Source organism: Lagenorhynchus albirostris, chromosome 7, assembly GCF_949774975.1.
Source record: "Lagenorhynchus albirostris chromosome 7, mLagAlb1.1, whole genome shotgun sequence".
NCBI lineage: Eukaryota > Metazoa > Chordata > Mammalia > Artiodactyla > Delphinidae > Lagenorhynchus > Lagenorhynchus albirostris.
This window is the reverse complement of record NC_083101.1, coordinates 1,014,102-1,040,622: the sequence shown is the minus strand read 5'-3', so window position 1 is coordinate 1,040,622 and position 26,521 is coordinate 1,014,102. Positions and strand designations below refer to the sequence as shown.

General features: G+C 61.4%; 2 protein-coding genes across 6 annotated transcripts; both read left to right on the top strand.

Moving 5' to 3' along the window:
• The first annotated feature begins 200 nt into the window (after positions 1–200).
• On the top strand, positions 201–6,204 carry UAP1L1 (UDP-N-acetylglucosamine pyrophosphorylase 1 like 1). 3 transcript variants are annotated; one of them, XM_060153855.1, is made up of 9 exons: positions 201–215; positions 1,547–1,751; positions 1,980–2,155; positions 2,456–2,628; positions 2,826–3,019; positions 3,444–3,584; positions 4,170–4,355; positions 4,928–4,994; positions 5,448–6,204. In XM_060153855.1, exons 2-9 carry the CDS (start codon positions 1,636–1,638, stop codon positions 5,529–5,531), a joined length of 1,137 nt encoding a protein of 378 aa, XP_060009838.1. In that variant the 5' UTR covers positions 201–215; positions 1,547–1,635; the 3' UTR covers positions 5,532–6,204. The 3 variants fall into 3 exon arrangements, with proteins under 3 accessions (XP_060009838.1, XP_060009837.1, XP_060009836.1); XM_060153854.1 differs by lacking the exon at positions 201–215 and adding an exon at positions 545–881 and having other exon boundaries at positions 2,892–3,019; XM_060153853.1 differs by lacking the exon at positions 201–215 and adding an exon at positions 547–881.
• Positions 6,205–13,861: 7,657 nt separating this feature from the next.
• Positions 13,862–26,154, top strand: MAN1B1 (mannosidase alpha class 1B member 1). Of its 3 annotated transcripts, none has more exons than XM_060153842.1 (13): positions 13,862–14,105; positions 14,491–14,599; positions 15,300–15,415; positions 17,055–17,209; positions 17,476–17,585; positions 18,617–18,802; positions 19,528–19,676; positions 20,096–20,236; positions 22,270–22,460; positions 23,142–23,262; positions 23,807–24,004; positions 24,090–24,211; positions 24,886–26,154. In XM_060153842.1, exons 1-13 carry the CDS (start codon positions 13,995–13,997, stop codon positions 25,127–25,129), a joined length of 1,953 nt encoding a protein of 650 aa, XP_060009825.1. In that variant the 5' UTR covers positions 13,862–13,994; the 3' UTR covers positions 25,130–26,154. The 3 variants fall into 3 exon arrangements, with proteins under 3 accessions (XP_060009825.1, XP_060009822.1, XP_060009824.1); XM_060153839.1 differs by having other exon boundaries at positions 20,048–20,236; XM_060153841.1 differs by having other exon boundaries at positions 20,048–20,236; positions 24,090–24,221.
• Positions 26,155–26,521: the final 367 nt, after the last annotated feature.

The following is a 26,521-nucleotide window of genomic DNA, read 5'->3' as shown; positions in this document are numbered from 1 at the left end:
AGGCAGGGTGAGGGGCAGCTCCTGCGCGGTTCCGGTCACGTGGCAAGGGGAAGGAGGGAGGATGTGAAGAAGGGAGCCCCCAAGGAGGCAGGGTGGCCCTGCTGGGTGGCACCCAGCCCTGCTGGTGATCTGGCTCTGTCCTCCCCAGCCCAGCCGTGAGTCGGCTGGCCTCTTCACTGAGCCCCGGACTGTTGTCCCCGGCGCCAGGCGTCTTGGTAAATGCAAACAGGTCCACGGGCAGGGACAGACCCTAGCCTCCCCCTCGGGTGCCCCGCCCCCCAGGGCTGTGGGCAGGTTGGTGAATCAGAACTGAAGTCAGTCCTCCAGCGCCTCAGTGGGCAGGGGCGGGGCTCGGCGTGGCCTCCGGGGCCGAAGAGAGGCGGGGAGGATCGGGGGCGGGACCGGGGCGGGATCGGGGCCGAAAAGAAGCGGGGCGGGCGGGGGTCCGCGACCCGGCCGCGCTGGGCCTGGGCGGGGTCAAGGCGGGCGCCCCGGGCCCGCCCAGCTGGGGTCGGCACCGCCCGCCGAGTCCCGTGACGCTGGTCCGAGAGCGCGGGTCACGAGTGCCAGCGCGGCCGACGGCGGCGGCGACATGGCCTCGGAGCTGGACGTGCGCGCCCGGCTGCAGCGCGCCGGCCAGGAGCACCTCCTGCGCTTCTGCGCCGAGCTGGCGCCGGGCCCGCGTGCCGCGCTGCTGGCCCAATTGGAGCTCCTGGAGCCCGAGGCGCTGCGCGAGCACTGCCGGCGCGCGGCCGCCGCCTGCGCGCGCCCTCCGGCCCCCGCGCCTGACCTGGCCGCGCGCCTGCGGCCCCTGCCTCCCGAGCGCGTAGGCTGCGCGAGCGGGGTCGCCCCCCAGACGCGGCGGCTCTGGGAGGAGGAAGGTAGGCGGGGCGGAGGTCCAGGCGGCGGGCGCCCCAGCCTCCGGAAGGCGGCCTCGCCCACAGAGCGGGGCGACAGGGGAGGGGGTACTTGGAGTTCAGTTTGCCTCCTTCGTGAAATCGACGCTCTCACACGCACCAGCTCGGGGCTGGGGTTTGGAGCCCCCGAACGCTGCCATGCTGGCAGCCGCCCCTAGGCCGCACTCCCTGGGGAGAGTGTTTTGTGCTGGGCACGCCTGGATGGCCAGCTGCCCAGCCCACGTATTGACAGCAGGGGACCCATTAGACACTTGCACACGCTCCTTTTCACACCAGCGCCGGCGCAGCTGCGCCCTTTGCCTCTTGGCCTGGAGGTGAGGCAGTCGCTCCTGCAGGGGAGCCTGCCCAAGGCCCCTGCTGGACAACTCCGGCCAGGCCCACCTGGTGTTTCCTCTGGAGGACCTAGGTTGGGAGTGAACCCAGGAGGATATGGTCAGTGCCTCGGCGGGGCCGGGGCAGGGTTAGGTTTGGGTGAGGCCCAGGCCCAAATCAGAATGTTACCTGGATCGTTCTGTTCTGCGACTATCAGACGTCTCACCGTCCCAGGCACAAGTTTGGTTTGCTCTAAAACGAAAGGGTGGTTGTGTGACGGGTTCCAGGCATCCCCTCATGGCGCCCCATGCCCCCAGGTTTCCACCAGATCGCCCTGAACAAGGTGGCTGTGCTGCTGCTGGCTGGTGGGCAGGGCACTCGCCTGGGCGTGACCTACCCCAAGGGCATGTATCAGGTGGGGCTGCCCAGCCAGAAGACCCTGTATCAGCTGCAGGCAGAACGGATTCGGCGGGTGGAGCAGCTGGCTGGCGAGCGCTATGGGACCCGCTGCACCGTGCCCTGGTGTGCCCTCCTGCGTTACCCTGGCCCCAGAGTGATCCGCCCCGTGTAGCCCTAGCCCTGTTCTACACCAACACTTGAACCCCAACCCCAGCACAGCCCCGGACAGAGCCCAGCACCCACCCAGGCTGAGGCCTGACCGCTGCCCTAAGGCTGCACCCTGATGTCAGCCCATCTACCGGAGGGGCCAGGCCCTCCAAAAGCCTGGCTCAGGCTTGCCTCCCCTTGCAGGTACATCATGACCAGTGAGTTCACTCTGGGGCCCACAGCCAAGTTCTTCAAGGAGCATGACTTCTTCCACTTGGACCCCAACAACGTGGTCATGTTTGAACAGCGCATGCTGCCTGCTGTGACCTTCGATGGCAGGGCCATCCTGGAGCAGAAAGACAAGGTTGCCATGGCGCCAGGTACACCCCCCCCATCCCTGCGGCAGGGAGGGTCCGCCAGGCCTACAATGTGGAGCTAGCTGGGGGTCAGGAGGCCTGGGACAGAGGCCGCATGGTCCTGAGCCAGTGGCCTTCCCTCTCTGGGCCTTGATTCCCACCTGTCACGTGGAACAGCCACAGGGCTACTTGGATGGCGACAGACAGCGGCCTCAGGCACAAGGCCCAGCCCCGGGGGCCCTCGCCTGCCTCTAGCGCGCCCTCAGCTAGCTGGCTGAGGCCGGCAGGAGCCCTTCCAAGACCCTTTGCTTTCTCCCTCTGCAGATGGCAACGGGGGCCTGTACTGTGCGCTGGCGGACCACCAGGTCTTAGAGGACATGGAGCGGCGCGGAGTAGAGTTTGTGCACGTGTACTGTGTGGACAACATCCTGGTGCGACTGGCCGACCCGGTCTTCATCGGCTTCTGCGTGCTGCGGGGTGCGGACTGTGGAGCCAAGGTGAGCCTGCCGCCCCCTCGCGTCGCCCTCGCCTCTCCCTTGGGCCCGCCCCCACGCCCCGCCCCGCCCCCACGCCCCGCCCCCACGCCCCGCCCGCCCCGCCCCGCCCTCCTCCCAGGCCCTGGCCCCGCCCCTTCCTCCCCGCACGCCGGGCCCGACCCAGTCAGCCCTCCCCGCCCGTCCGGTCGTGGCCGCAGGTGGTGGAAAAGGCGTACCCCGAGGAGCCGGTGGGTGTGGTGTGCCAGGTAGACGGCGTCCCGCAGGTGGTGGAGTACAGCGAGATCAGCCCCGAGACGGCCCGGCTGCGTGCGCCCGGAGGGGGCCTGCTCTACAACGCGGGCAACATCTGCAACCACTTCTTCACGCGAGACTTCCTCCAGATGGCCACCAGGTGTGCAGGGCGGCCAGCCGGGCCACAGGGACTGGGGGCAGACCTGAGCTGGGTGGGGCTGTGGGGTGCGGTACGGAAAGGGTCTTGTGCTCAGACAAGCTGGAGGCAGCAGAGCGCTCCAGTATCTGGTACAAGGCTGTGGCCGAGTGGGCGTGGCCCTGCTCCCGGGAGGGGACCGTTGCCCGTAGGCACCACGTCCACCCCGTGGCTTGGGCAGGGATGTGGCCGATGGTGCCCAGCTCTCAGGCCGGGGTACATGAGGATGCCTGGCCCTCCAGAGACGGGGCTCAGCCCCACCGCCCTGTGCCTGCTGTGTCCATCTGTCCACCTGCCCCGGCTGGCCGGGCATGGGGGAGGTGGGCTGGGGCTCCAACATGTCCTGTCTGAACTGTGCCTTTCCTCCCCTTGGCCTCCTGTCCCCCAGGGAGTTCGAGCCCTTGCTGAAGCCACACGTGGCTGTGAAGAAGGTCCCCTACGTGGATGAGCAGGGGAATCCAGTAAAGCCACTCGAGCCCAACGGGATAAAGATGGAGAAGTTCGTGTTTGATGTGCTGCCGTTTGCCAAGTTAGTGGAGAAGTCATTCATTTCTTCCTCCTTCCCTTCCCTGACTTGGTGGTGGTTCTGAGGCCCAGCCAGGCAGGGAAGTGGAGGCTGGGGGCTTCACAGTGGGAGTGCCCTTTTGCAGGGGGGAGCTGGGGGGCTGCAGGCGGGTCTCAGGGCAAGAAGGCCAGAAGAAGCAGCCCCTGGGATGGGAGCACAGGGAGCGTCTGGGGCAGTTGGAGCCCGTGGGGTTGTGGACTTTGGGGGGCACCCCTGTTCTCTCCTGAGCCCTCCACCTGCCCCTGGCCGGGAGCTAGGAAGCTGTTTCCAGGCAAGGTTGCTGGGGACTCCCAGGGTATGTGGCCCTTACCCTGGGGTCCCAGGTTCTGGGGTGGGGTTGGTGGGAAGGGGAGGGAAGGGAGGACTAAGAGCAGCTACGGGATCTCAGGAACAAAGACTCACGCGATGCCTGCGGGGCCCTCCCCAGCCTGCTGCCTGCAGACCAGACCCCCACGTAGTCCTTGTCGCCCGGCCTGGCCTTCACCTGCCCAGGACCAGGGCGTCTGGGCTGGGAGGTTGGGTCCCCAGCTGTCGTCCCCGCCCTCCCAGGAACTTCGTGGCCTTCCAAGTGCTGCGGGGGGAGGAGTTCTCCCCTCTGAAGAACGCTGACTCGACTGAGAGAGACAACCCCTCCACGGCGCGGCGGGCCCTGCTCGCTCAGCACCACCGGTGGGCCCTGCAGGCGGGAGCCCACTTCCTGGACGCACACGGGGCCCGGCTCCCCGAGCAGCCCAGGTGAGCGTGGGCTGCAGGGTGCGACCCGAAGGATGGGATGTCAGGGTGTCGCGGCCCAAGCCCCAGCCCCAGGGCCCTGCTGGCTGTGCTGTGGTCTGAGCTGGGGTGGGCACTTCCGCCCCGGCCCCACACCGAAGGCAGATGGCTGAGTGCCCGGCCCTCAAGCTCTGCTCAGAGCCCCAGGGGACATGGGGGCCACGCCTTCCCTGCTCATCAGAAGCTCTGAAGCCAAGACCCAGGCGTGACATCCAGAAAGCGGCAGGCAGGTCGTTTTTCAGGGTGCAGAAAGAATAAGACCTTAGGTGTCTCCTTCTGTGATTGTCAGCGGCCGCCCCCTAAGTCTGGTTGCCCGGGCTCTGTGTGAGATGCCCGCGAGGGGCGAGGAGGGTTTTCCAGCCTAAGAGCCTGCTGCTCGGGTGGGGTCGGTGCCCGGGGCCCAGCTGTCCGCGAGGAGGGCGGCAGGTGTGGTGGACAGCCCGGCTGGGTGGGGACTGGGCCAGCCAGCGTGGGAGGGCAGGGGAGGGCCCTGGGGTACGCACCCCCGAGCAGATGCTGACAAGTGCACCCCCCAGCCCACCCGGCAGCGGAGAGCCTCCGGCCATCTGCGAGATCTCGCCCTTGGTGTCATACTCCGGAGAGGTGAGAGCCGCCAGGCCCATCTGGGGCTCTTCTGGGGTCGGGCTTCTGTGGTCAGAGGACGGGGGCGGGTTGGGAGCTTGGTGGGAAGTCACAGCTCTGCCTCAGTCGACGAGCGGGGTAAGCGGCCCCTTAGTTGCAGAGGACTTTCCGAGACGTGGGCTGCGGTGAGGTGTCGAGAGGCCTCAAGGGGTCAGGGAGGACAAGCCAGGTTCATCGGAGCCTGGGGTTTGGGCCGGTGGGAACGTCGCTGGGGCAGGAGACCTGGCTCCCCTTTCTCTGGAAAGTTCTGGCCTGCACTGGGGGACGGCTTGCCCTGACCTGAGGTCTCAGGACATCCAAGCCTTGTTTCTAGAAGCCTCTCTCCCCTGCCCCTCGCTGACTCCAGGCTGACTTGGCATCTCACCTGGAGCCCAGGGGCTGGATACCTGGGCATCATGACCTGCTTGTTTCCAGGGACTGGAGGTGTACCTGCGAGGCCGGGAGTTCGGGTCCCCACTCATCCTGGACGTGGACACGGCCAGGACACTGCAGGCCTGACTCCCTCCTAGACCTGCCGGCCCCGGGGTCCCCAAGGCTGAGGAAGCAGCCCCGGCCTGGGCTCCAAGGAGGAAAGCAGGCTGCTCTGAGTTTCTGACTGAGAACATGGACCACAGAGGGTGGGAACTGTCCTGCCTCCCGCTCCCCTGGGCCCGTGACCGCAGGCCCGCTGTGGGCCCACTCGGCCTCTCTGGCTTTGCTTCTGCTGTGGGGTCCAGGCCGCAGGCAGAGGGACTCAGGACCTTGCGCAGTGGGGCTCAGAGGAGGCTGATGGGGGCCCGAGGGAGTATAGCCGCTCCGGCCTGAGCTGAGGCCTGACGGGACAGGACGGGGCAGGACGGCATGGTGGCTCCCCGGCCCCAGGCGAAGCCGCACGGTGAGAAGCGGCAACCGCCCCGCGCTTCTCTGCAGAGATGAGGACAGTGTCCTCCCCTCACAGGGCGACAAGTTGGAAGCGGCTGCCCCTCCCTCCCTGGCAGCTGAACCTAGGGGCCGCGGCCCAGCCCCCTTCCCCGCCCGGCTGAGACCGACAGCAGGTCGGGATGGCTCTCCGGAAGCTTGGCCTGCACGCCTGGCACCGAGTTCTCTCGAGTTCCGCCCGAGGCCTCGGCCCCCAGGAACCAGTGGGACTGATGCCGGTGCTGGGGGCTCCCGTGGTGGCTGATGAGTCTGGAGTTTCACCAGGAGGGGAGCGCCGTCCCCGCCCAGCCTGCCGGCAGCTGCTGACGATCCCGGGGCTCACACTCCGCCCCTGCTCTCTGGGGCCGTGGCCCCCTTGCTGCACCCCGGCAGCCTGGCCGAGGCAGGGAGAAACCAGCTGGCTCTGGTCTCTTGCCCCTGGCGTGGGTGCTCTGGGTCCCAGTGCCCGATGTCCCATCTGGAGAGCAACAGGCGGCACCGGCCTCTTCCTGCTGACGTGAAGCGCATCATAAAACGCAGCCTGCCCAGCCGAGGCCGCCCGCCCCCTCGCCGCTCCACAGTCCACGCGCAGCAGTGCTTTCCCCGGGAAGGATGCTGTCCGGCGGTGGGTTCAGAGGCGGTGATCCCTCTAGCGACTTGGAGTGGACGGTGGCTGCGTCCACGCCTCCCGACCTGGGTGTGCCGGCGGGGTCAGGGCCACGCCCAAGGCCCACAGGACGACTTTGCATCCATCCAGGCGCTGCCACGTTTTTCAAGCCTCAGAATCGAACCTTGTGCCTTAGTGTCCTTCTCCCCGCTGCTCCACAGGCGAGCAGAGGGCCTGGGGCAGCGGAGGGTCGCCAAGGGGGAGGCCGAGGTTGAGGCTCCCGCCGCGGCCCAGGGGCTCCTGACTGCCGCACCGGGGCACCCGGCAACCTTTTTTCTACACAAGTACAGTTAGTGGGGTAAACTGTTGGAGCAGCTCGCTTTTGAAAACCCTTTTTATTTCCACGTGAAGTTTCACACAGCACAGAGGGGTCCGGGGTATCCTGCACTGGGTTTCCTGCAATGTTTGCATCTTCCGTGATACTAGGACACCGTGACCAGGAGACCCTGCTTGTGCTGAGCCCTTTCTCACAGGTGAGGCTCCCCTGTGCCCACCTAGCACTCGGGGGCAGCACGGTCGGTGGGTCCCTTCGCCACAAGGGCCTCCCTCCTGCTCCCTTGAGGGCCACACGCCCCCACCATCTCTAACCCAGACGGCTGCTAGTGAAGCAATTGAGTTGAAAGACGGCAGACCCTCGATTTTCCACAGAATGTGGGGATTCCCAATAAACACGAGGTGCTATGATGCCGCCCGGCCTGCTGACTGCAGTTTCTGACCAACACGTGTGGGAGCAACACCGACTGTTCCCAGGGCCGCGTCCATCCAGGGGCTGCAGCCGGCTGGGCCCTGAGGGGACAAGAGCCCACAGGCTGTGCTGACCCCGCTCTGGACCACCCAGGGATCTGCCCCATGCTCCGTCTAGCTCTTTCCCAGGGTCTCAGGGGAGCCCGAGGTGACCTAGTGGGGCTGGCACCCTGGGGGCGGGCCCAGAACATGCCCTTTGAACCAGGTCTCGGGGGGCGGGGGCTCCTGCGCCCTCAGGTTTGACAGCCTGTGATTCACCCTCCTGCACATGCATCCTCCAGATGCCAGCGTTTCCCTGGTAACTCACTGCAGGGAGGGGCGCGTGAGGACATCGCTGGAACTGCCAGCAGAGCTGTGTGTGGGAGAAGACCCGAGGAGACCCCAGGGACGACCCCTAGAAGGGAAGGGGCAGGAGGGAGGAAGATCTTTCTGGAACGGGTTCAGACAAGCCTAGGAGCTGAGCAGTAGGTGCACGTGCTGGGGAGCCCTCCTGAGGCCCAGAAATGTCAGAGCTGAGAAGGCAGGAAGCAGTGGGCTCCCCACGGAGGGAGTGGGCAGTTGGGGCCTGGAAAACACCAGGGAGGGGCCCTGAGCTGAGGGAGGCCTGAAGGGGGAGCTTGCTTGCCCCTGGGCCCCCCACTCATCTCTGGACAGGAGGAAGGCGACAGCCCAGCCAAGGAGACTTGTCACCACCCTGAACTCTGTTTCCTCCCATGGACTTTCCCACAAGTGAAACGTCCCCTTTTTCTCCGCAAAGTAATGGTTCTGTGCTTTCTTCTCCGCACTTGCCTGTGGTTAGCCGTGGTTTGCACGTCCTGAATTCTAATTCCTCTGCTATTCCCAGATAAACTCATCTTGCTGGTAAAAGAGCTAATAGCTGCTTTACTTGTAAAGTGGACATGACTTGGTGTCCAGAAGTGGGGTCTGAAGGAGAAGCCTGGGGGCTGACGGCCCTGCCGCCCGATGCCCTTGGCCAGTCTCTGGTATTCAGGCCCTCCTGGTTGAGCTCTCTGGCTTTATCTGGGATCCATCTGTTCTGTTTTTTGGCTTTTGGGGAAGGCTCTGTCCTTTTGCTGAATACTTGTTTGTTCTCCTTATTGGAAAACAAGGAGACACGAGGTGTGTCCGCCCAGCCTGTGCTGGAATTTTCGTAACACTTCTTTGGGGTCACGTCATTTAGGATTTTCTCTTTTGCCCTCGGGAAATCCTCTGAGAGATGCGATCCCAGTCATCTCGATGCCCTAAGTGCGGCCCCTCTTCAGGAACCTCAGCTGGTTTCATGTTTAAAAACTATGGTCCCGGGCTTCCCTGGTGGCGCAGTGGTTGAGAGTCCGCCTGCTGATGCAGGGGACACGGGTTCGTGCCCCGGTCCGGGAAGATCCCACGTGCCGTGGAGCGGCTGGGCCCGTGAGCCATGGCCGCTGAGGCTGCGCATCCGGAGCCTGTGCTCCGCAAAGGGAGAGGCCACAGCAGTGAGAGGCCCGCGTACCGCAAGAAAAAAAAAAACTATGGTCCCTTAACCAGAAATAATTCAGAACACTAGTGGCCATTGTGAGGAACTTTGGTTTTCCCCAAACTTGTTTGTCTGAGAATCAACTCAGAAAGCCATGGCTCTGAAACTAAACAGACTGAGTGGGATTTTTTTTTTTTTCCAGCCTGTGGGATCTTAGTTCCTCAGCCCAGGGATTGAACCCGTGGCCCCTGCAGTGGAAGCACAGAGCCCTAACCACTGGATTGCCAGGGAATTTCTGGGATGCTTATTTTAATTTGTACCCTGAGGCTTCCAAACATATCCAGGACTCTAAAATTGCCTCTTTACAAAATACTACTTCTAACCTAACTAATGGAGGCGAGCAAACACTTGAAAGAACACGAAGTGGCTTCTGAGGCCTTTCCCTCCCCTCCCTGTGCCCCCAGCCCCGCCTTCCCTTCACCCCCTGCCATCCCCACCTCCTCTGGGCCTCCCACCCCCTCCTCTTAACCCTCCTGCTGAGACTCCCCTTTTTCTCAAAACCTCTGCCCACTTCCCCCTCCCCTGAACTTATTAAAGTTAAACCTTCTGGGGGTCCAAATGCTAGTGTTTTATGTTCCCCGAACTAAGTAAAGTTGAATTGTTAGCCATCCATAGATGGCTAACAATTGGATTCAGAAAATCCAAAGATTTTCTGAAAGTAACTGAGAAACCCATAGGTTTGCTGAAGAATTTAACATTAGTGATTCAAACTTGTCAGCCTGGCTTCTCAGATATGTGTCAATTAGTCCACAGGCTTATTAGTGAAGGTCAGGCCCCATACTGAATGAAACCAAGTGGGAATCTGGAAGGGATTTGGAAAAACAGACCCTGACTCTTGACAGGCATGGGGACTCGCTGGAGATCTTTACTGAACATTTCAAAAGCTTTTCCTAAGCTTGTTGATGGGAACAAAATTCAGGCTGGCAGGCAACGATCTGACAAACGTGTTCACAGCTATTCTAGTCGACTTCAGGTTGTCCTTAAAGAAAATTCTGGTCTTCCTCTGGAGACTGAATCTGTACATGAGCAGGACACTATGGGGGCCTTCCCAGAACAGCCCCTCCCCCCCACCATGTCCTCCACCTGCCTCTTGTCTGTAGAAAACCTTTAGTCTCCCAGGCCTTCCCCGAGTTCCAAGAGTACCTTTAATCAGAGAAGTGAGAAAATGCAGAAGAAAGAAAAACAAACAATACCAAAAAACAATAGTTTAGCCATTAAACAAAGCCAAGGACCTTTAGTTCCTCCTCAAGGGCTATAGATAATATTCTGAGCCATGTTCTTGAGCTGTGTTGCAGATACTGAAAACCCCACCAGGTGGAAGAAGCTAACTGTATTCTGTCGCTCCAGCATGTAGACCCCAGACCGGTTGGAACCAGAAGGTTGATGATGCTGATTCCCAATAACCTCACCACCTACCCATCAGAAGAATGTCCAAACTTCCCTGGTGGCGCAGTGGTTAAGAACCCTCCTGCTGATGCAGGGGACACGGGTTCGAGACCTGGTCCGGGAAGATCCCACGTGCCACGGAGCATCTAAGCCCGTGTGCCACAACTACTGAGCCCACGTGCCTACAGCCCATGCTCCGCAACAAAGATGAGCCACTGCAATGAGAAGCCCGAGCACTGCATCAAAGAGTAGCCCCCGCTCACCGCAACTAGAGGAAGACCGCACGCAGCGATGAAGACCCAACGTGGCCAAAAATAAATGTTTCTTAAAAAATCAGTAAAGTTATTAAAAGAAAAAAATGTCCACGAGCTGATCACACACCCCACAACCCTCCTCCCTCACCCTGTCTTTAAAAACCTTTACTTGGGGCTTCCCTGGTGGCGCAGTGGTTGAGAGTCCACCTGCCAATGCAGGGGACGCGGGTTCGTGCCCTGGTCTGGGAAGATCCCACGTGCCGCGGAGCGGCTGGGCCCATGAGCCATGGCCGCTGAGCCTGTGCGTCCGGAGCCTGTGCTCCGCAACGGGAGAGGCCACAGCAGTGAGAGGCCCGTGTACCGCAAAAAAACAAAAAAACAAAAAAACAACAACAACCTTTACCTGGAAGAGTTAAGGTAGTTTGGGTCTTTTGAGCATTAGCTGCGTGGACTCCTTGCTTAGCGCCTGCAATAAACGCTGCCCTTTCCTTCCTCACACACTGGTGTCAGGAGATTGGCTTTACTGCATGGACGATCAGACCCAAGTTTGCTTTGGTCACAAATCCACTCAGGTAGCCTTTAACTCTGTGTTCATTAACAGGCGTAACTGGGATCCTTCCCTTCTAGATAAAAGGACCAGGCTTGAACCGGAAACCGTGTCCACTCCAGATTTAGCTAATTTAGCCACCAACTCATCTGCACTCTAGACTATTCAACTGAAAGGAAGTCCACTCAAACCCTTAACCTTCAGCTCCAGCAAATGAAGGTCCCGAGACAAAACCCAAACCCTCCTAGTTCCTGCTATTATCGCAAAAAGCCAGGACTTTGGGGAAAAGATTGTCTCAAGTGTAAGTGCTTCAAGTGCCTTCAGCCCTCTAACCAGCCTTTCCAACGCCCTCCTGACCACCACCAACGGGCCTCTGAGGAACCACAGGGGTTCTTCCCAACCCTCCCTCTTCATCAGCTCAGAAAAACAACTCTCCAGATTGGGAATCAATCTCTTGGCACCAGAGCCTCACTCTCAGTTCAACTGCGGTAAAGCAGCCCCGGCCTCGGAGCACGAAAGTGATCCAAATAGTGGGGGTCTCTGATGAACCTCAACAGGGTCCTGTCCCTGAACCTGCTCCTTTTTGCTTAGGCCCCTGAGAGATACCCACACTTCCCTCCTTAGTCTCTCCGCCCCTATTCATTTATTGGGCCAAGACAGCTCAGCAAATATGCTGGAATTTCTTTCTCCCAAAAGGGGAAATAATTCTAGAATTTCACAGTAACAGTCAAAATAGCCAACCAGGTGAGTTCAGTGACCCTTCACTGGCTTGGCTTTGCTTTGTCTCTGACGGTCCTGGAGCTGATTCGGGAGACGCTGATCATTTATCCCTGCTGAGTCAGCTACCATCCTCCTTATGGGCAGAACTTCTCCAACTGATACTGGCAAAACCCACAGTGCTCTTCCCATTAAGACTCAAATAGGTCCCTCGAAACCTCTCCCCAGAACTAATCAATACCCTCTGAGGAAAGAAGCCCTTCAAGGTGTAAAGCCCGTAAGAGGATTCCAAGGCTCAGAGCCTCACTACCCCTTGTGCTAGTCTCTGTAATACTATTAAATATAACCCGTGAGAAAGCCCAACGGCTGAGGATGGAGGCCTGTCCAGGACCTGCAGGCAATAATCAACGTGCTGCCCCTCGACACCCTGTTGTTCTTAACCTCCATACTCCACTAGCGTCCGTTCCTACTGAAAGCACATTTCTTCACTGTTATTAATCTGTGCTGCGCACGCTTTGGTACAAGCACACCTCGGAGATATTGCGGGGTTGGTTCTAGACCGTTACAAAAAAAGCGAGTATCACAATAAAGCAAGTCACGTGAATACTCTGGTCCCAGTGCATATAAAAGTTATGTTCATACTCTAATGCAGTTTATTAAATGTGCAATAGCATTGTGTCTAAAAAACGATATACGTACCTTAATTTGAAAATACTTTATTCCAAGAAATGCTAACCATCACGAGCCTTCAGCAAGTTCTAATATATCGCAATAGTAACATCAAAGATCACTGACCACAGGACACCATAACACATATAACAGTAATGAAAATGTTCGAAAAATTCCAAGAATTACCAAAATGTGGCGCAAAGACAGGAAGTGAACAAATGCTGTCGGAAAAATGGCGCCCACAGACTTGCTGGATGTAGGGTTGCCACAAACCTTAAATTTGAAAAAAACACAAGATCTGCAAAGTACAATAAATCAAAGTACAATAAAACGAGGTGTGTCTGAATTCCAGCTGATAAGGCTAGCTGAGACCTTTTCAGCCTTCACTTGGGAAGGACAATACATCTGGACATGAATGCCCCAAGGTTTCACTGAAATTCCTTCCTCCTTTTCCCAGGCTTAAAGGCTGATGCAGATGCTGTTTCCTGCAGGCTCTACTTTATTACAGTATGTGGATGACTATCTGCTCTGCTCGCCTCCTCAAACCTCTTCACAGGAAGACATCATCCAACTGCTAAAACTTTTGGTTTCAAAGGAGCATTAAAGTCTCCAAGGAAACACTGCAGTTGCTCGAACTCAGGATCGCTCTTTAGGTCACCGGATCTCGGAACAAGGACGCAGTAGGATCCAGGTAGGCTTCATGGCATTCTGAACTTCCCCAAACCTAACAGTAAGCCCCACCTCCAATGGACTTTCATACAAAGCAGCGCTTCCCAACTGCCCTTTTTTCTCTGTAAAGTACTATTGCTTTCCCTGGTCTCTGGACATGGCTATTACAGGCTATATTTGCACACCCTTAACTGCGATTCCTCTGCCATTCCTGAATAAACTCATTTTGCTGATAAAATAGCCAGCTATTTTTAAGGTTGATAGGTCCATGGATGAAAACTCCCAGAGCCTCTTACTGTGCAACGGGCCCCCAGTCCTCTCGCTGACCCCGGCCCCGGCAGGCCCCAGCCCCTCCAGGCTCTGGGGCAGGCACCCGGATCAAATCCACCTGGTGGGGGAGGGCGGGGTCGAGATCTGGGGTCTGGGGCGCAGAGGCACCCCGCCGACATGGCGGAGCGGTGGCACACCTGCCCGGTGTCAGCGCCAGCCCGAGAAGGCCCGGCCCATCCCACGGCCCACGGGCCCTGGGAAAGCCGCGCGGGGCCGCAATGACAGGGAAATCCCAGGGGAACCGGCTCGAGCGGAAACCCCACCGGCTGCGCAGCCACACCAGCGAGATGTGCGCAGGAGCGAGCAGGGTGGGCGTGACGTCACCGCGCACGCACGGAGGCGCGCCGTGGGATGCAAGCCCGCACGCAGGAGCAGCGACGGCGGGCGCAGGCGCAATGGGACTCCGAGGGCGCGGCAAAGGCGCATTGGCTCAGAGCGATGGGCGGGGAGTCGACGGCGCCGCGATGGCCGCCTACCGGCGTCGGACCTGCCGGCCTCACTGCCTAGCTCGGAGCCGGGCCTCTTGACGACGCCAGAGGGCGAAGCTCCCCGGCCCGCTGCCGCTGTCATGTATCCGCCGCCGCCGCTGCCGCCGCGTCGGGACTTCATCTCGGTGACGCTGAGCCCCGGCCGGAGCTACGACGGCGGCCAGGGCCTGAGGCGGCGCTCGTTCTGGCGGGTGAGGGGCGGCCTGGGGGCCTCCCCGGGGCGAGCGCACGAACGCGGCTCCCGGGGTCTCGGGCTGCAGGGCCGAGGCGAGGCCGGCGGAGCCTGAGCCAGCACGCGCGGGCTGCCGGTCTTAACCCGCTGTCCCCGTGTCAGCCAGAAACGGTCTCCGCGTGGGTTTGCATTCTCCTCGAACGCGGGCCCGCGCGGTGTGTCGTCTGCAGCAGGATCATCCCAGCCTGCGGCCCCTGCCGAGAGGCAGCTTCCTCGGGTTCAAAAGCAGCAGAGCCCACGCTGGGCTCCGGAATTCCTCGTCGCCCCCACGGAGTGTGTCACGGTGGGAGAGATTTCCAGCTGTGCTCTTGTCAGTAAAAAGTGTCATTGTCTGTCTCTCTCAGAAATGGAAGCAGCTGTCGCGGTTACAGCGGAACGTGGTCCTCTTCCTGCTGGCGTGCCTGATGCTCTGCGGCCTCCTGTCCTACATCAGTGTGGCCGACGAGTGGAAAGGTACCAGCTCCACGATTCCGCTGGGATCCGTGGGGGTTCCTGAGGTCGGACTAAGCGGCAGCAGCGGCTCTCGCAGCTGCAGGAGGCATAGACTCGACACAGTGGCAGGAGGTCGAAACAGAGAAGCCTAGAGTGTTCCCAAGCCTCGGCTAGGAGGTGGCTGTTAATTTGAGGTTGTGTGACTGTTCCCCAGATGTCTGCTGTGAGGACCAGCATCTCACCCTCTCTGTCTCGCAGTGAGATTCAGGTCCTGAGGCTGAATGCTGAGTCTGAACGCGTCGCGTGGATTCCTCACACGCGCTACCGGGAGCTGGGAAGGGCCGGGCAGGGTGCCAGTGAGGAGGTGCAGGGTCCCTTCTGAATTGCTCTAGGGTGGCTTCTTTGAGGAGGAGGGCTACAGAGCTGCTGTAGGTTTGCTCCAGTAAATGGCCCGTGTGCCACCTTGTGGCCTTCCCGAAACGGAAATCACAAAGGCAGAGCAACGGGGATGTGGGTGGGGATGAGGACAGAAACGGCCAGGTGCTTTGGAAAAGGTTTGATTCCCTTTGGCCATTCTTGAATTGCTTGAACGGCCCTCTCCGGAGGTCCCACCGCGTCCTTTTACACGGAGTCATAGCTGTGTGGATGCTGTCTCGCGTGCACGTTGAATGTTCTCCAGGCTTTGTGGCGAGTTTGAGATAAAGTAGATTCTCTTGTTTAGCCGTGGGCAGCAGGTCGGCAGAAGGGCCGAAGATGAGACCCGCAAATCCACCCGTCTTGCCAGCTCCTCGGAGAGCAGCTGAGAACCCGGAAGCCTTCGCGGGGGCGTCACCTCAGGTACTTTGAATAAACTGTACGTGGAGTTGTAACCCGGGCCCATGCCAGAAGCATTTCGAGACAGTACGTGCTGCTTCAGACAGTCTGGGAAGGGTTCTGTTTCTTACCATTTGTTTGAGGTTTTAACCTCACACTCCTTGCTCTGGGCTGGTTGGATGAAGGAGACGGGGCAAAGGAAGAGGGCCATTCTGTCCCTCGTCTTCTTTGTGCATCTGCTGTGCCGGATCCGTGGTAGGTGTGAGACCCATCCCTTTTCCCTGGGAGCTACTGGCGGGGGACACTCAGGTGGGCACTCCGCTCTGGACCTGCCCGAGCGTCAGTCGGGGCCTGGGAGAGAGGTTTGGGAGTGTGCAGGTGTGTGGTGCCTGCTGTCCAGAAAAGGGGAAGTAGGGGCGAGGCCTAGCCCTGGGGCGCCTTCCGGGGTGGGGAGGTGGGGCGGGGGGAGGACGTGGAGACTAGAGGGCAGTCTGGGTAGCCAGAGAGCCAGGGAAAGTCCCCTGCAAAGGGCGGTGGCTCTGGGGGGGATGGCCTTGGAGAACCCAGGGCGCTCTGCACCTGGGGACACCCTGCACTGCGGGTGCGCCGAGGGCCCCCCAGGGAGAGGATCCTGGGACGGGTGCTGGCCTCACACCCCTGCAGGGCTGCCCCGGGGAGACACAGGCAGCCGTTCTCCCCGTGTCTCACTGGAGGGTCTGTGGGTAGAAGAGGGAATTTCTCCTCCGGAGCCACGAGCATTCTTTCTGCCGCTTCTGTGGCTGCTCTTCTGCCTACCGACCTTCACGGTCCTGTGAAAGCAGAATGCGGCACGTTTCCCCACTTCAGCGTCCACGACCCCGTCTCTGGTGTCTAGGAGGGGCTGGACGTGAGGGGCTGAACACCCGTGTCTCCCCTGGCACAAGTCCTGGGGCCGCTCGGACCTCCTCTCCCGCTCAGACGCCAGCCCTCGTCCCCAGGACCTGTTTGAGCAACGATGCATCCTTGTTTTGGCCACACCCGCGCTCTTGACCAGGGGGGCCCAGCTGGGTGGGGTTTGAATCCCTGGAAGGAGAATGCTTTCCGGGATCTGCCAGCAAGGTTTCCACGAATGCTGAAAAGCAGAGTCTTCTCCATTCACAACTCAGCGTCCTCACATCCTGGAGGGGTTGCCATCATGCGCACTGGTCAGGGCTGGCTGGGAGCCAGGAGGGGCGCTGCCCTCCCCGCAGCGCTCTGTCACTGACCGGCCACCTCTGCCACGCCCTTCCGAGGATGAAGCTGGGGAGTCCGGGCGCGGGCCTGCGACGGTGTCTGCGGCTCCATCCATGGGGCCGTGCTGGCTCTCACCCTGCCAGCCCTGCTACCCTCAGGGTCTGACACCCGGAAACGTCCCTGCCAGCGGCTTAACCCGCTGTCCAGGGTGGCACTCGCCCGTTGGCAGAGCCTCCAGCCGGGTAGTCAGGGCCAGGAGCTGGCGAGTAAGGGGCTCCTCCCAGAGCTGCCCGCCGTATGAAAAATGAAAACAATTTCCTCTGGGAAATTGCAGCTGCTCCGCCAGTCCACAGTGCTCCCTGCACGGGGCCGGGTCAGATGGGGGCAGCGTCCCAGATGGACGATTGAATCATTTCACGAGTGACTCTTGTCTCTGCTTGTGTCTGTCCAGAAGCCTCCAAGGCATTTCCGACGGGGACCACCCAACCTGCAGATTAGAGCCCCCGATGGAGACGCCAAGGACAGGAGGCAGGACGAGGCCCAGAGGAGGGCAGAGGCAGCCGGCGAGGCTCGCTGGGAAGACGACGCGCAGGGGAGCCGCGTCAGGTACAGCAGAGCTGGACTGAATGGGGACGCGGAGGCCGCCAGGCGGCCTCTGTGGTGTTTCTTTTCCTGGAAAAGAGAGAAGCAGCCTGACGCATAGTGCACCTTCTGGTTTCTGTTCCTCGCAGACAGTGTGTGCCCCGTGGGGGATGGGAGGGCGTGGAGGCCCAGCCTGAGCCCAGCTCGGCTGCGACCTCGACCTCGACCTCGACCGCGGGGCCTCAGCACCTCTGCCCCTGCCCTGAGCTCTCTCTCTACTCCCACTGCAGCTGGAGGGGCACAGGGACCGAACCGGAGCAGGGCCCCCAGCTCCCTCGGAGAAAGGCAGAGGCTGCCCCCAGGCCTTCCCCGCAGGCCCTCAGGATGAGGAACAGTCCAGGTAAGGTCCCGCCTGTGCCCTCTCGGGCCTCCCCTGGGCACTCTGAGGGAGGGGGCGTGCGGACACGCACAAGAGCGGCGGGGCGGCGGGGGGCTCCTGCCGTCCCAACAAGCGCTGCTCAGCCTTGGACACCCAGGCGCAAGGACGCACGGGTCTCGGCGTCTGGCACCCCTTAGAGCTTTGCAGACGACGTGGGGCTCCTTGGCGGCTGTCGTCCCGTGTCCGGCGCTGCAGCCGCACAGGAACGTGTGTGCGGGAGGCTCGTTTCCTGCCTGTGTCCGGGCAGCCAGGGGCCTTGGGTGCTGCGGTCCTCATGTCGCCCCTTGAGGGCTCAGTCTGTCCTGCTCCCATTCCACGGACAGGAGAACTGAGTCTGGGTCCCCGCTGGGACCCTCTGCTCTCGGTGCTGGAACCCCCAGGGAGGACAAGAGAGCCCGGAGTGGGGACTCGTGGCCACGCACGTGGGGACACGGGGCGACCGTGTGGGGTTAGAAATGGACGGCAGAGCCGTGGGTGTCGACACTGACGGGACATGTGGTGAAGCTGTGGACACACGTGTTCCCCTGCGCGGTAGCCCCGTGTGTGCACGTGGTCCCCCCGCATGTGGCGGGAGGCAGCCTCTGGACGCGCCCCGAGGGCGCCCTGGGGAGTGTCGGGGTGGCCTTAGTGGTTCTGCTCCCCGTTTCGTCCCCGTTGGAAGTGTCCGCAGCCGATCGGGCAGGACGCGGCACCGCCAGACGAGGTATTTTTGTCCGGGTCACCAGCGCCTGTCACGTTTGATGTCCCCAAACCAGACTGCACATCGCAGCCGTAGTGGTCCCACGGCCTCCGATCCTTTGCTCTGCGAGTGTTCACTGCCCCCCGGAGGGTGGTCCCCGCCGGGCTCTGGTGGAGGCGGATGGGCCCAGGCCAGGCAGCGGGTCCTGCTCAGACTTTCACTGCAGCCCACGGTGCCCCCCGTCTGCCTCCCTCGCCGAGGGGCTGCAGGACAGCTCTGTCCGGGCGCCCACGCCCCGCTTCCCTCCTCGCAGCCTCGCAGAACGAGCGCCAGAAGGCTGTGGTCGCCGCTTTCCGCCACGCGTGGGCCGGATACCGCAAGTTCGCCTGGGGCCACGACGAGCTGAAGCCCGTGTCCAAGTCCTTCAGCGAGTGGTTCGGCCTCGGCCTCACGCTGATCGATGCCCTGGACACCATGTGGATTTTGGGTCTGAAGAAAGGTATCTGCTCATCCCTAGCTTGGGGGGCTGAGCTCTCGTGCGTGACCCTCGGGCCCGAGCGAGCCTGGCCTGGAAGGTGTCCACGCGCCGTGTCCCGCTGGGCTGCGCCTCCCCTCGTCCTGGGTGCCGGGGTGGCCGTGCTGGCCGTGGGCAGTTCCTTTGTCCCCTCACGTCCAGGCGGCCTGGGGATGCTCAGGACAAGCGTCCCCTGCGCCCCCTGCCCAGAGCTGAGTGAGGCTGTAGGTGGGCTTCCAGGGGCGTTCCCAGCCCGTGTTTCTGTTGCAGTCAGGCGGGGCCCGGTGGTGGGAGGTGACACGTGATCTGACGGAGCCGCCAGCGCCCCGAATCTCTCCCTAATGTCCTCCTGTGCCGCGCAGATGGGGCTAAGTTGGGATGGTGTGTCTCTAGGTGTTTCTAAACTGGCATTTTAAACACCTGCTTTAAGTTTTCTGATTGGGCTGAAGACCGCCTGCCACTCACTCACCCTCGTGGTCCTTTGTAGCGTGGCTGTGATTGTCGCGCACTTGACCTCGTGCTGCATGGCCTTCCCCCAGCTGCACACTGGCTCGATTTTTTTTGCGGGATTGGAAGCCTTCAGGGTACCCTCTTGCACTAGGAAGTGATGTTGAAACCCTGTAGGGGATGCATGTGGCCCCAGAGGGAGCAGTCAGGGAAACGCTTGGACTGTTAATTTGTTCCTGTATCTCTGCTGTTTCACGTGATAGAATTTGAAGAAGCCAGGAAGTGGGTGTCCCAGAAGTTATTATTTCAGAAAAACGTGGACGTCAACCTGTTTGAGAGCACCATCCGTATCCTGGGGGGTCTCCTGAGCGCCTTCCACTTGTCCGGGGATGTCCTCTTTCTGGAAAAGGCCGTGAGTGTCCCGGCACCAGGGCGGCTCACGTCCTGGGGGCCCTGGGGTCTCGAGTGCCGCACAGTCGGTCCTTTGCTCGTGGGATCAGGGCGGGGAGGCGTTGTTCTCAGTCTGCACTCCCCTCTGCGCGCTTGAGCCTGTTTCCGTGCACGTGCGTGGCTGAAGTGGCCCCGCTGCCCGCAGGCGTGGTCATTCAGAGCTGGTTGAGTCCAGCTCGGTTTCTGCAGCTCTTCAGGGGTGGGGCCACATGAAGCCAGCAAACTCATCTCTCCACTGGATTAGATGGAAACGGGTGACAGGTTAGTGTCATGCCATGGAGACAGGCCGCTCTGGGACAGGAATCATTGACTCGTCGCTGTGTTGTGTATCAGGAGGACTTTGGAAATCGGTTAATGCCTGCGTTCCAAACACCCTCTAAGATCCCGTACTCCGACGTAAACATCGGCACTGGAGTTGCCCACCCACCGCGTTGGACCTCTGACAGCACGGTGGCCGAGGTGACAAGCATTCAGCTGGAGTTCCGAGAGCTCTCTCGTCTCACGGGAGTTAAGAAATTTCAGGTACGGAGGGGCTGTGCTTCCAGCTGGAGCGGGTTTGCAGCGGGGCCGTCTGTGCTTCAGTGGGGCAGGTGCAGGTCTGTGTGGTCATTGATCCTGGGGCCAGAGACCAGTGAGTTTTTGGTTTTGTCCCACGTTTTTCCTGGTGAATCCCATTATCTCGTGATATCAGAGGTGCAGGCATGAAAGGCATTGACTGGAGGGTGAGTCCTCTGCCCGGCCTGACCCCCGTGCAGTCCTGTGTCCTGAGGGTCCTGGCAGTGGACGTCCTGTCGTGTGGCGCTCTGCGTGGCCCCGGGTCCACCTACTGTTGTCCGGGACTCTTCTGAGCCAGCGAGGGCGGCCGGCTCTGTCATGGCTGCTGCCGTGGGATGTGTGGAGTCACCGGGTTTTGTAGCCAGTTCAGTGCAGATGACACCGTGGTCGTCCCAGCTGTGGCACCTGGACTGTGCCCACACACATGTCTGTCCTGGGCGGGCGGCTGGAGCGGTGTTGCTGGCATGGCTCCTGCTGTGTGGTGGGACCAGCAGGTGCACGTGGAACGGAGGGCTGACTTGTGGGTTTTGTTCTTGGCTCTCTGGGTGTTATTGCCTCTAGCAGTGTCTGCTCACCCGCCTTAGGCAGGGCCCCTCCTGTGGACGATGTCTCTGCTTGTGGGCCTTCCTCTAAGGTTGCCTCTATTCCTTCAGCTTTTTTTCTCCCTCTCCTTTTTTTTTTAAAAAGATGGCATTTTATTTGTTTTATTTTTTTAATTAATCAATTACTTATTTTTGGTTGCGTTGGGTCTTTGTAGCAGTGCATGGGCTTCTTATTGTGGTGGTTTCTTCTGTTGCAGAGCATGGGTTCTAGGCATGCAGGCTTCAGCAGTTGTGGCTGCAGGGCTCAGCAGTTGTGGCTTGCGGACTCTAGAGCGCAGGCTCAGTAGGTGTGGCACACGGGCTTAGTTGCTCTGCCGCCATGTGGGACTTCCCGGACCAGGGCTCGAACCCGTGTCCCCTGCATTGGCAGGCGGATTCTTTTTTTTTTTTTTTTTTTTGCGGTACGCGGGCCTCTCACTGTTGTGGCCTCTCCCGTTGCGGAGCGCAGGCTCGGCAGCCATGGCTCACGGGCCCAGCCGCTCTGCTTCATGTGGGATCTTCCCGGACCAGGGCACGAACCCGCATCCCCTGCATCGGCAGGCGGACTCTCAACCACTGCGCCACCAGGGAAGCCCAGCAGGCGGACTCTCAACCACTGCGCCACCAGGGATTCCTTCCCTTTTGCTTTTAATTGAGATTTAGTTTATATATCAAGAAATCCTGTCTTCCGTGTACATTGCGTGTACTCACATGTCTGTGACCGTTATCGTTATGTAATTCCAGAACAATTCCCTCACCCAGATTGAACCCAGCACTGTTTGCCGACCCCCCTTGGCAGCCGCACAGGGCTGGGCTCTGGCATGGGCCCCATTCTGGTCAGTTCGTGTCCCTCCTGCAGTGACTGCAGTCTGGGCGCTGAGTGAGCACAGAGTCCTCAAGGTTGCAGGATGGGTCAGAACCCTTCCTTTCCAAGCGCAGACAGGCTTCATCGTGTGGGCTGACCGCGTGTCTGCACGGTCACCTGCTGAGCTCTGGCCTGTGTCCCACTGGGGATCTTGACAACACGGCTCCTGTCGGGTCCCGTCCTGCACAGACGTCCTCGTGTGTTGTCCAGCCATACTCATACCTCTTAGTGGGTATGTGACTGTGTCTCACTGGATCAACTTTTCTGACAGTCAGTGGATAGTCTTCTGAGTTTGCGTGTTGGGCTGCTGTGTATCTTCGTGTATAAGTGCGTCATCAGGTCCCTTGCCCATCGGTGGACTGAAGGGGTCGTGTGCATGTTGTCAGGACGCATACATGCGCTACGGTGGCCACTTGCTCCTAAGATGTCCCCCAAGGGTGGGGGCTGAGAACCGTGGCGAGGGCGGGTTCAGCCCTGTGGTCAGGCCTGTCGGGGCGACAGCATCCAGGGAGCACAGCCCGCCCTGCTCACTGCGCTGCCCTCCTGTGCCCCAGGAGGCCGTGGAGGAGGTGACCAGGCGCGTGCACTCCCTGCGCGGGAAGAAGGACGGGCTGGTGCCCATGTTCATCAACACCAACAGCGGGCTGTTCACCCACCTGGGCGTGTTCACCCTGGGCGCCAGGGCCGACAGCTACTACGAGTACCTGCTGAAGCAGTGGATCCAGGGTGGGAAGAAGGAGACACAGTGAGGCCCGTTTCTCAGCTCTCGGGGTGGTGGGAACTGGCAGCCGCGCCAGCTGGGGCCGGGCCGCTCCGCGGGGTGGGGTTCTCCTCACAGCCTGTGTGCAGAGCCAGGGCCCGGCTGGCCGCTGGGGTCCACGGCTCGTCCGTGCCGGGCAGCTGGGGTCTTCCTCGGGCCTGTGGCCGCCCCTCTGGCGTCCGCTCCCGTGGCAGGCGACCGGGGCCACCTGGGCCTCCTCGAGCTTAGTGCCCTGACCCTGAAAACGCACGCTTTACCGGGGAACAGCCGTAGCTCCTTATCAAGGTTGGAAAATAGAGATTAACCCTCAAGTCTCAGGCCCAGGGGTGACAGTGACCCAGAATCAGGGGCAGGGGCAGCTCCAGGCCATCACCCACGGGTGAGACGAGGGTGTCACCCACTGGGGAGCCCGCGGGCTGGTTCAGAGAACCGGGGTGAGCGCGTCGGGGCCAGGGGCTCGGCAGAGACTGGTCTCTGGTGGCCCCTTGGGGCTGGTTGGGAGGCACGGGCCCTGGTGAGGGGCGGGGGCAGAAGCCCACGGGGCTGACGCGGGCCTCCACGCGGAGACTGGCGGGGCACCACCCCAGACAGGGCAGCCGCGAGAATGGGGACGGGCGCTCAGGGTCGTGCCCTTTCCCGGAACACGGGCCCCGCTGGTCTGCACAGGCTACTGGAAGACTACCTCGAAGCCGTGGAGGGCATCAGAAAGCACCTGCTGCGCAGGTCTGAACCCGGCCAGCTGACCTTCGTGGGGGAGCTCGCCCACGGCCGCTTCAGCGCCAAGATGGTGAGCCTGGGCTGACGCGGCGGAGTGGGGTCTTGGGGCTCCGCCCTCTGTCCTTGACATCGGATGGCTCTGAGACTCCGGACGTCGGAGGGAACCATGCGATTCTGGCCGCAGAGTGTGAGCCATCCCGAGTGGACGTGGGCTGCGCAGCCTGGGCTGTCCCGTGACAGGGGGAGCTGAGGTCTGTGTGGTGCCAGGGCCCCTCCCCTGCTCCAAGCCCCGCCTCCCGTGCTCCAGGGGACCCCTGCCCCCAGCCCCCCTTCCCCCGCCCTCCTGCAGCTGGTGTTCCATCGGCCGTTTGGGGCAAGAGGTGAGGGAGACCCGGGTCAGCATGGGCTCCCCAGGAGGTGGTGGTCCTTCTAGCAGCTTCTGCCCTGCGCACGTGGGGCCCTGGTGTGTGGCCTGCAGTTCAGTCCCCTGTTGGAGCCCTGCCGGCACTCAGGCCTCTTGGCTCCTGGGAACATGGGAGGCCTGATAACGCTGGACCCGTGTGGAACCCGTGAGGCCGCAGGTCCATGGTGGTGAGGTGACCCTCTGATTCCAGGACCACCTGGTGTGCTTCCTGCCGGGGACGCTAGCTCTGGGCGCCCACCACGGCCTGCCCGCCGACCACATGGAGCTGGCCCAGGCACTCATGGACACCTGCTACCAGATGAACCGTCAGATGGAGACGGGGCTGAGCCCCGAAATCGTGCACTTCAACCTGCACCCCCAGAGGTCCCATAAGGACGTGCAGGTCAAGGTGAGCCACGCTGGGGCCGGTGCGGCTCAGGGGCGCCAGGGCAGGGGCGTGGCGAGGCTCATCCTGAGCCCGCATCCCTCCCCAGGCCGCCGACAGACACAACCTGCTGCGGCCCGAGACGGTGGAGAGCCTGTTCTACCTGTACCGCCTCACGGGCCAGCGCAAGTACCAGGACTGGGGCTGGGAGATCCTCCGCAGCTTCAACGCGTACGCGAGGGTGAGGCCGCCCGCCCCTGGGTCTCATCCCCAGCTCCTCGCCGTCGCCTGCCGCTGGACTGGGTGGGGGAGGGCCCAGGGGGCCAGGGCATCCTTCCTCCCTGTCTCGGGGGGCCAGCCTATGTGGGGCGGGTCCCTGCAGCGGCCCGAGGTGCACAGGGCGTGTCCCTCCTGGGTCGTCTGTGGCCTGGGCGGCACTTGCCCACCCGGAGGTGACTTCTCGGCCGCTGCTCCCCAGGACGGGTGCCGTGACCGCCACCACCCCCGCTGTGCTCAGGCCCAGCCGCCCATCATACAGCCGGGGCCATGGCTCAGAGAAGGTCTCGCCCTGCACAGGGCCCAGTGCCCAGTGCCCAGCAGAGCTGAGACTTGGTCTTTGTCCCGTGGCACGTGAGGTGCTGGGTTATACACCCCTCGGGTGACCTCCGGGCTTTTGCAAGACCTGTACAGGTTCTGGAGGTCGCACTTTCCATCTGGTCACTTGCAGGCTGCTGGCATCCCCCAGGGGGTCCCTGGAGGAACCACGGCTGACCTCCGGGGCGGCCAGTCCCTTGTGGGCCTTGGTGTCCTCACCGCCCCAGACCCTGCCCTGGGGGGCCTCTAGCCTGCAGCCCTTGAAAGGGCTGAGCCTGTGTCGTGACGCCGTGGCCTTGGCTCCCGTGCAGGTCCCCTCGGGCGGCTACTCTTCCATCAGCAACGTCCAGGACCCGCGCAATCCCCAGCCCAGGGACAAGATGGAGAGCTTCTTTCTGGGGGAGACGCTCAAGTACCTATACTTGCTCTTCTCCGACGACCCAGACCTGCTCAGCCTGGACACTTATGTGTTCAACACGGAGGCTCACCCCCTGCCCATCTGGGCCCCCTCCTAGGGTGGGACGGCTCCCGAGTGGGTGCTGCCCGGGGGACTGATGAGTCCTGTCATGGAGCGTGCCTGTGGGCAAGACCCTGGCCCTGACCTTGGCTGTGCGGTGTCCTCCCAGCCGGCTGGAAGTGCTCCAGGCCGGGCTGATGACAGAGGCCAGCGGAAGCTGGGCCAGGACGTTTCGGGGCCTCATAGCTGCTTGGGGTGGCCGCTGGGCTTCTGGTGCTCTGCCACGGGTCTGGGCTCCTTGCCTGGTTCTCGTCGGGACACCGTTAGGAACAAGTAGGAATAAATCAGTGCTGTGATTCAGGGAGGTCCCGTCCACCCGGGGAGCCTCTTCCTTCTTCCTGAGAAAATGAATTCATGACTACATTCCTGAAACCCGAATGCCCTCCTGCTGGCCGTGCAGGGCTTCCTAGGGGTCCTGGGCCACACTGGGTCCCCAGAGCCCATGACGAGATCAGAGACAGGTGCTGCGGGGACAGCCTGGGTGCAGCTCAGCCTCGAGGCCTCACAGCCTGTGAACACGCCCCAACCCGGGGGTCTCAGGGGGCATCCGTGGCCTCATGGGGATCTGGGCCCCTGGCTGGCTGTGGTGTTTACACGTGGGACTCAGGGATCCTCCCCTTGCCCTTGCAGGGGCTGGGCGGGGCTGGGCCGGCAAGTTCACTGGCTCCCAGGCCAGCCCTGATGGATGGACTTTTCAGTGGAGATAAAAGTACATTTGTTCTACCTGGCACCTGCTGTGTCTTTGTTTCCGGAATCGCAACTGTGAAACGGGGAGGGGCAGCAGGGGCAGTGTTTGGGTCAGGTCTGACGTGTCCAGAGGTCAGCTGTGTCCCTGCCCCCGGGGGGAGATTTGGGAGCGTCAGCTTCCCAGGGCAGGTGCTGGCCACAGTGGTGCCCAGGGTGAGAATATGCCTGTGACGGTTGCCGGCGCCAGTGAGCGTGGCGGGCCCTACCTGCTCTGCCCGCTTCCCTGGCGTGTGGGGTGTCCACGCCTGGGGCTCCTCAGGGTGCCTGGTCAACCTATTTCATTCCTTCTTTTAAAAAATAAATTTATTTTATTTAATTTTGGCTGCATTGGGTCTTCGTTGCGGTGCGCGGGCTTCTTCTCATTGCGGTGGCTTCTCTTGTTGCAGAGCACGGGCTCTAGGTGTGCGGGCTTCAGTAGTTGTGGCTCGCGGGCTCTGGAACGCAGGCTCAGTAGTTGTGGTGCACGGGCTTAGTTGCTCCGCAGCATGTGGGATCTTCCCGGATCAGGGCTCGAACCCGTGTCCCCTGCATTGGCAGGCGAATTCCTAACCACTGCACCGTGACGGAAGCCCTCACTCCTTTTCTTTAGCCGGCTGCATCCATGCCTTAGGACTGACCCCGGGGTAGCTTTCCAGAGAGAAGCCAGGATCCTGGGCCTCGGCTGGCCCTAGCTCCCAGGCCCT

Bases quoted from the DNA above. Each gene is read 5' to 3' on its own strand.
- UAP1L1 (XM_060153853.1), top strand. From the start codon at position 593: ATGGCCTCGGAGCTGGACGTGCGCGCCCGGCTGCAGCGCGCCGGCCAG. The intron at 1,752-1,979 runs GTGTGCCCTCCT...CTCCCCTTGCAG, and splicing joins ACCCGCTGCACCGTGCCCTG to GTACATCATGACCAGTGAGT. The intron at 4,356-4,927 runs GTGAGCGTGGGC...TGCACCCCCCAG, and splicing joins CGGCTCCCCGAGCAGCCCAG to CCCACCCGGCAGCGGAGAGC.
- MAN1B1 (XM_060153839.1), top strand. From the start codon at position 13,995: ATGTATCCGCCGCCGCCGCTGCCGCCGCGTCGGGACTTCATCTCGGTG. The intron at 15,416-17,054 runs GTACTTTGAATA...GTGTCTGTCCAG, and splicing joins TCGCGGGGGCGTCACCTCAG to AAGCCTCCAAGGCATTTCCG. The intron at 17,210-17,475 runs GTACAGCAGAGC...CTCCCACTGCAG, and splicing joins GCGCAGGGGAGCCGCGTCAG to CTGGAGGGGCACAGGGACCG.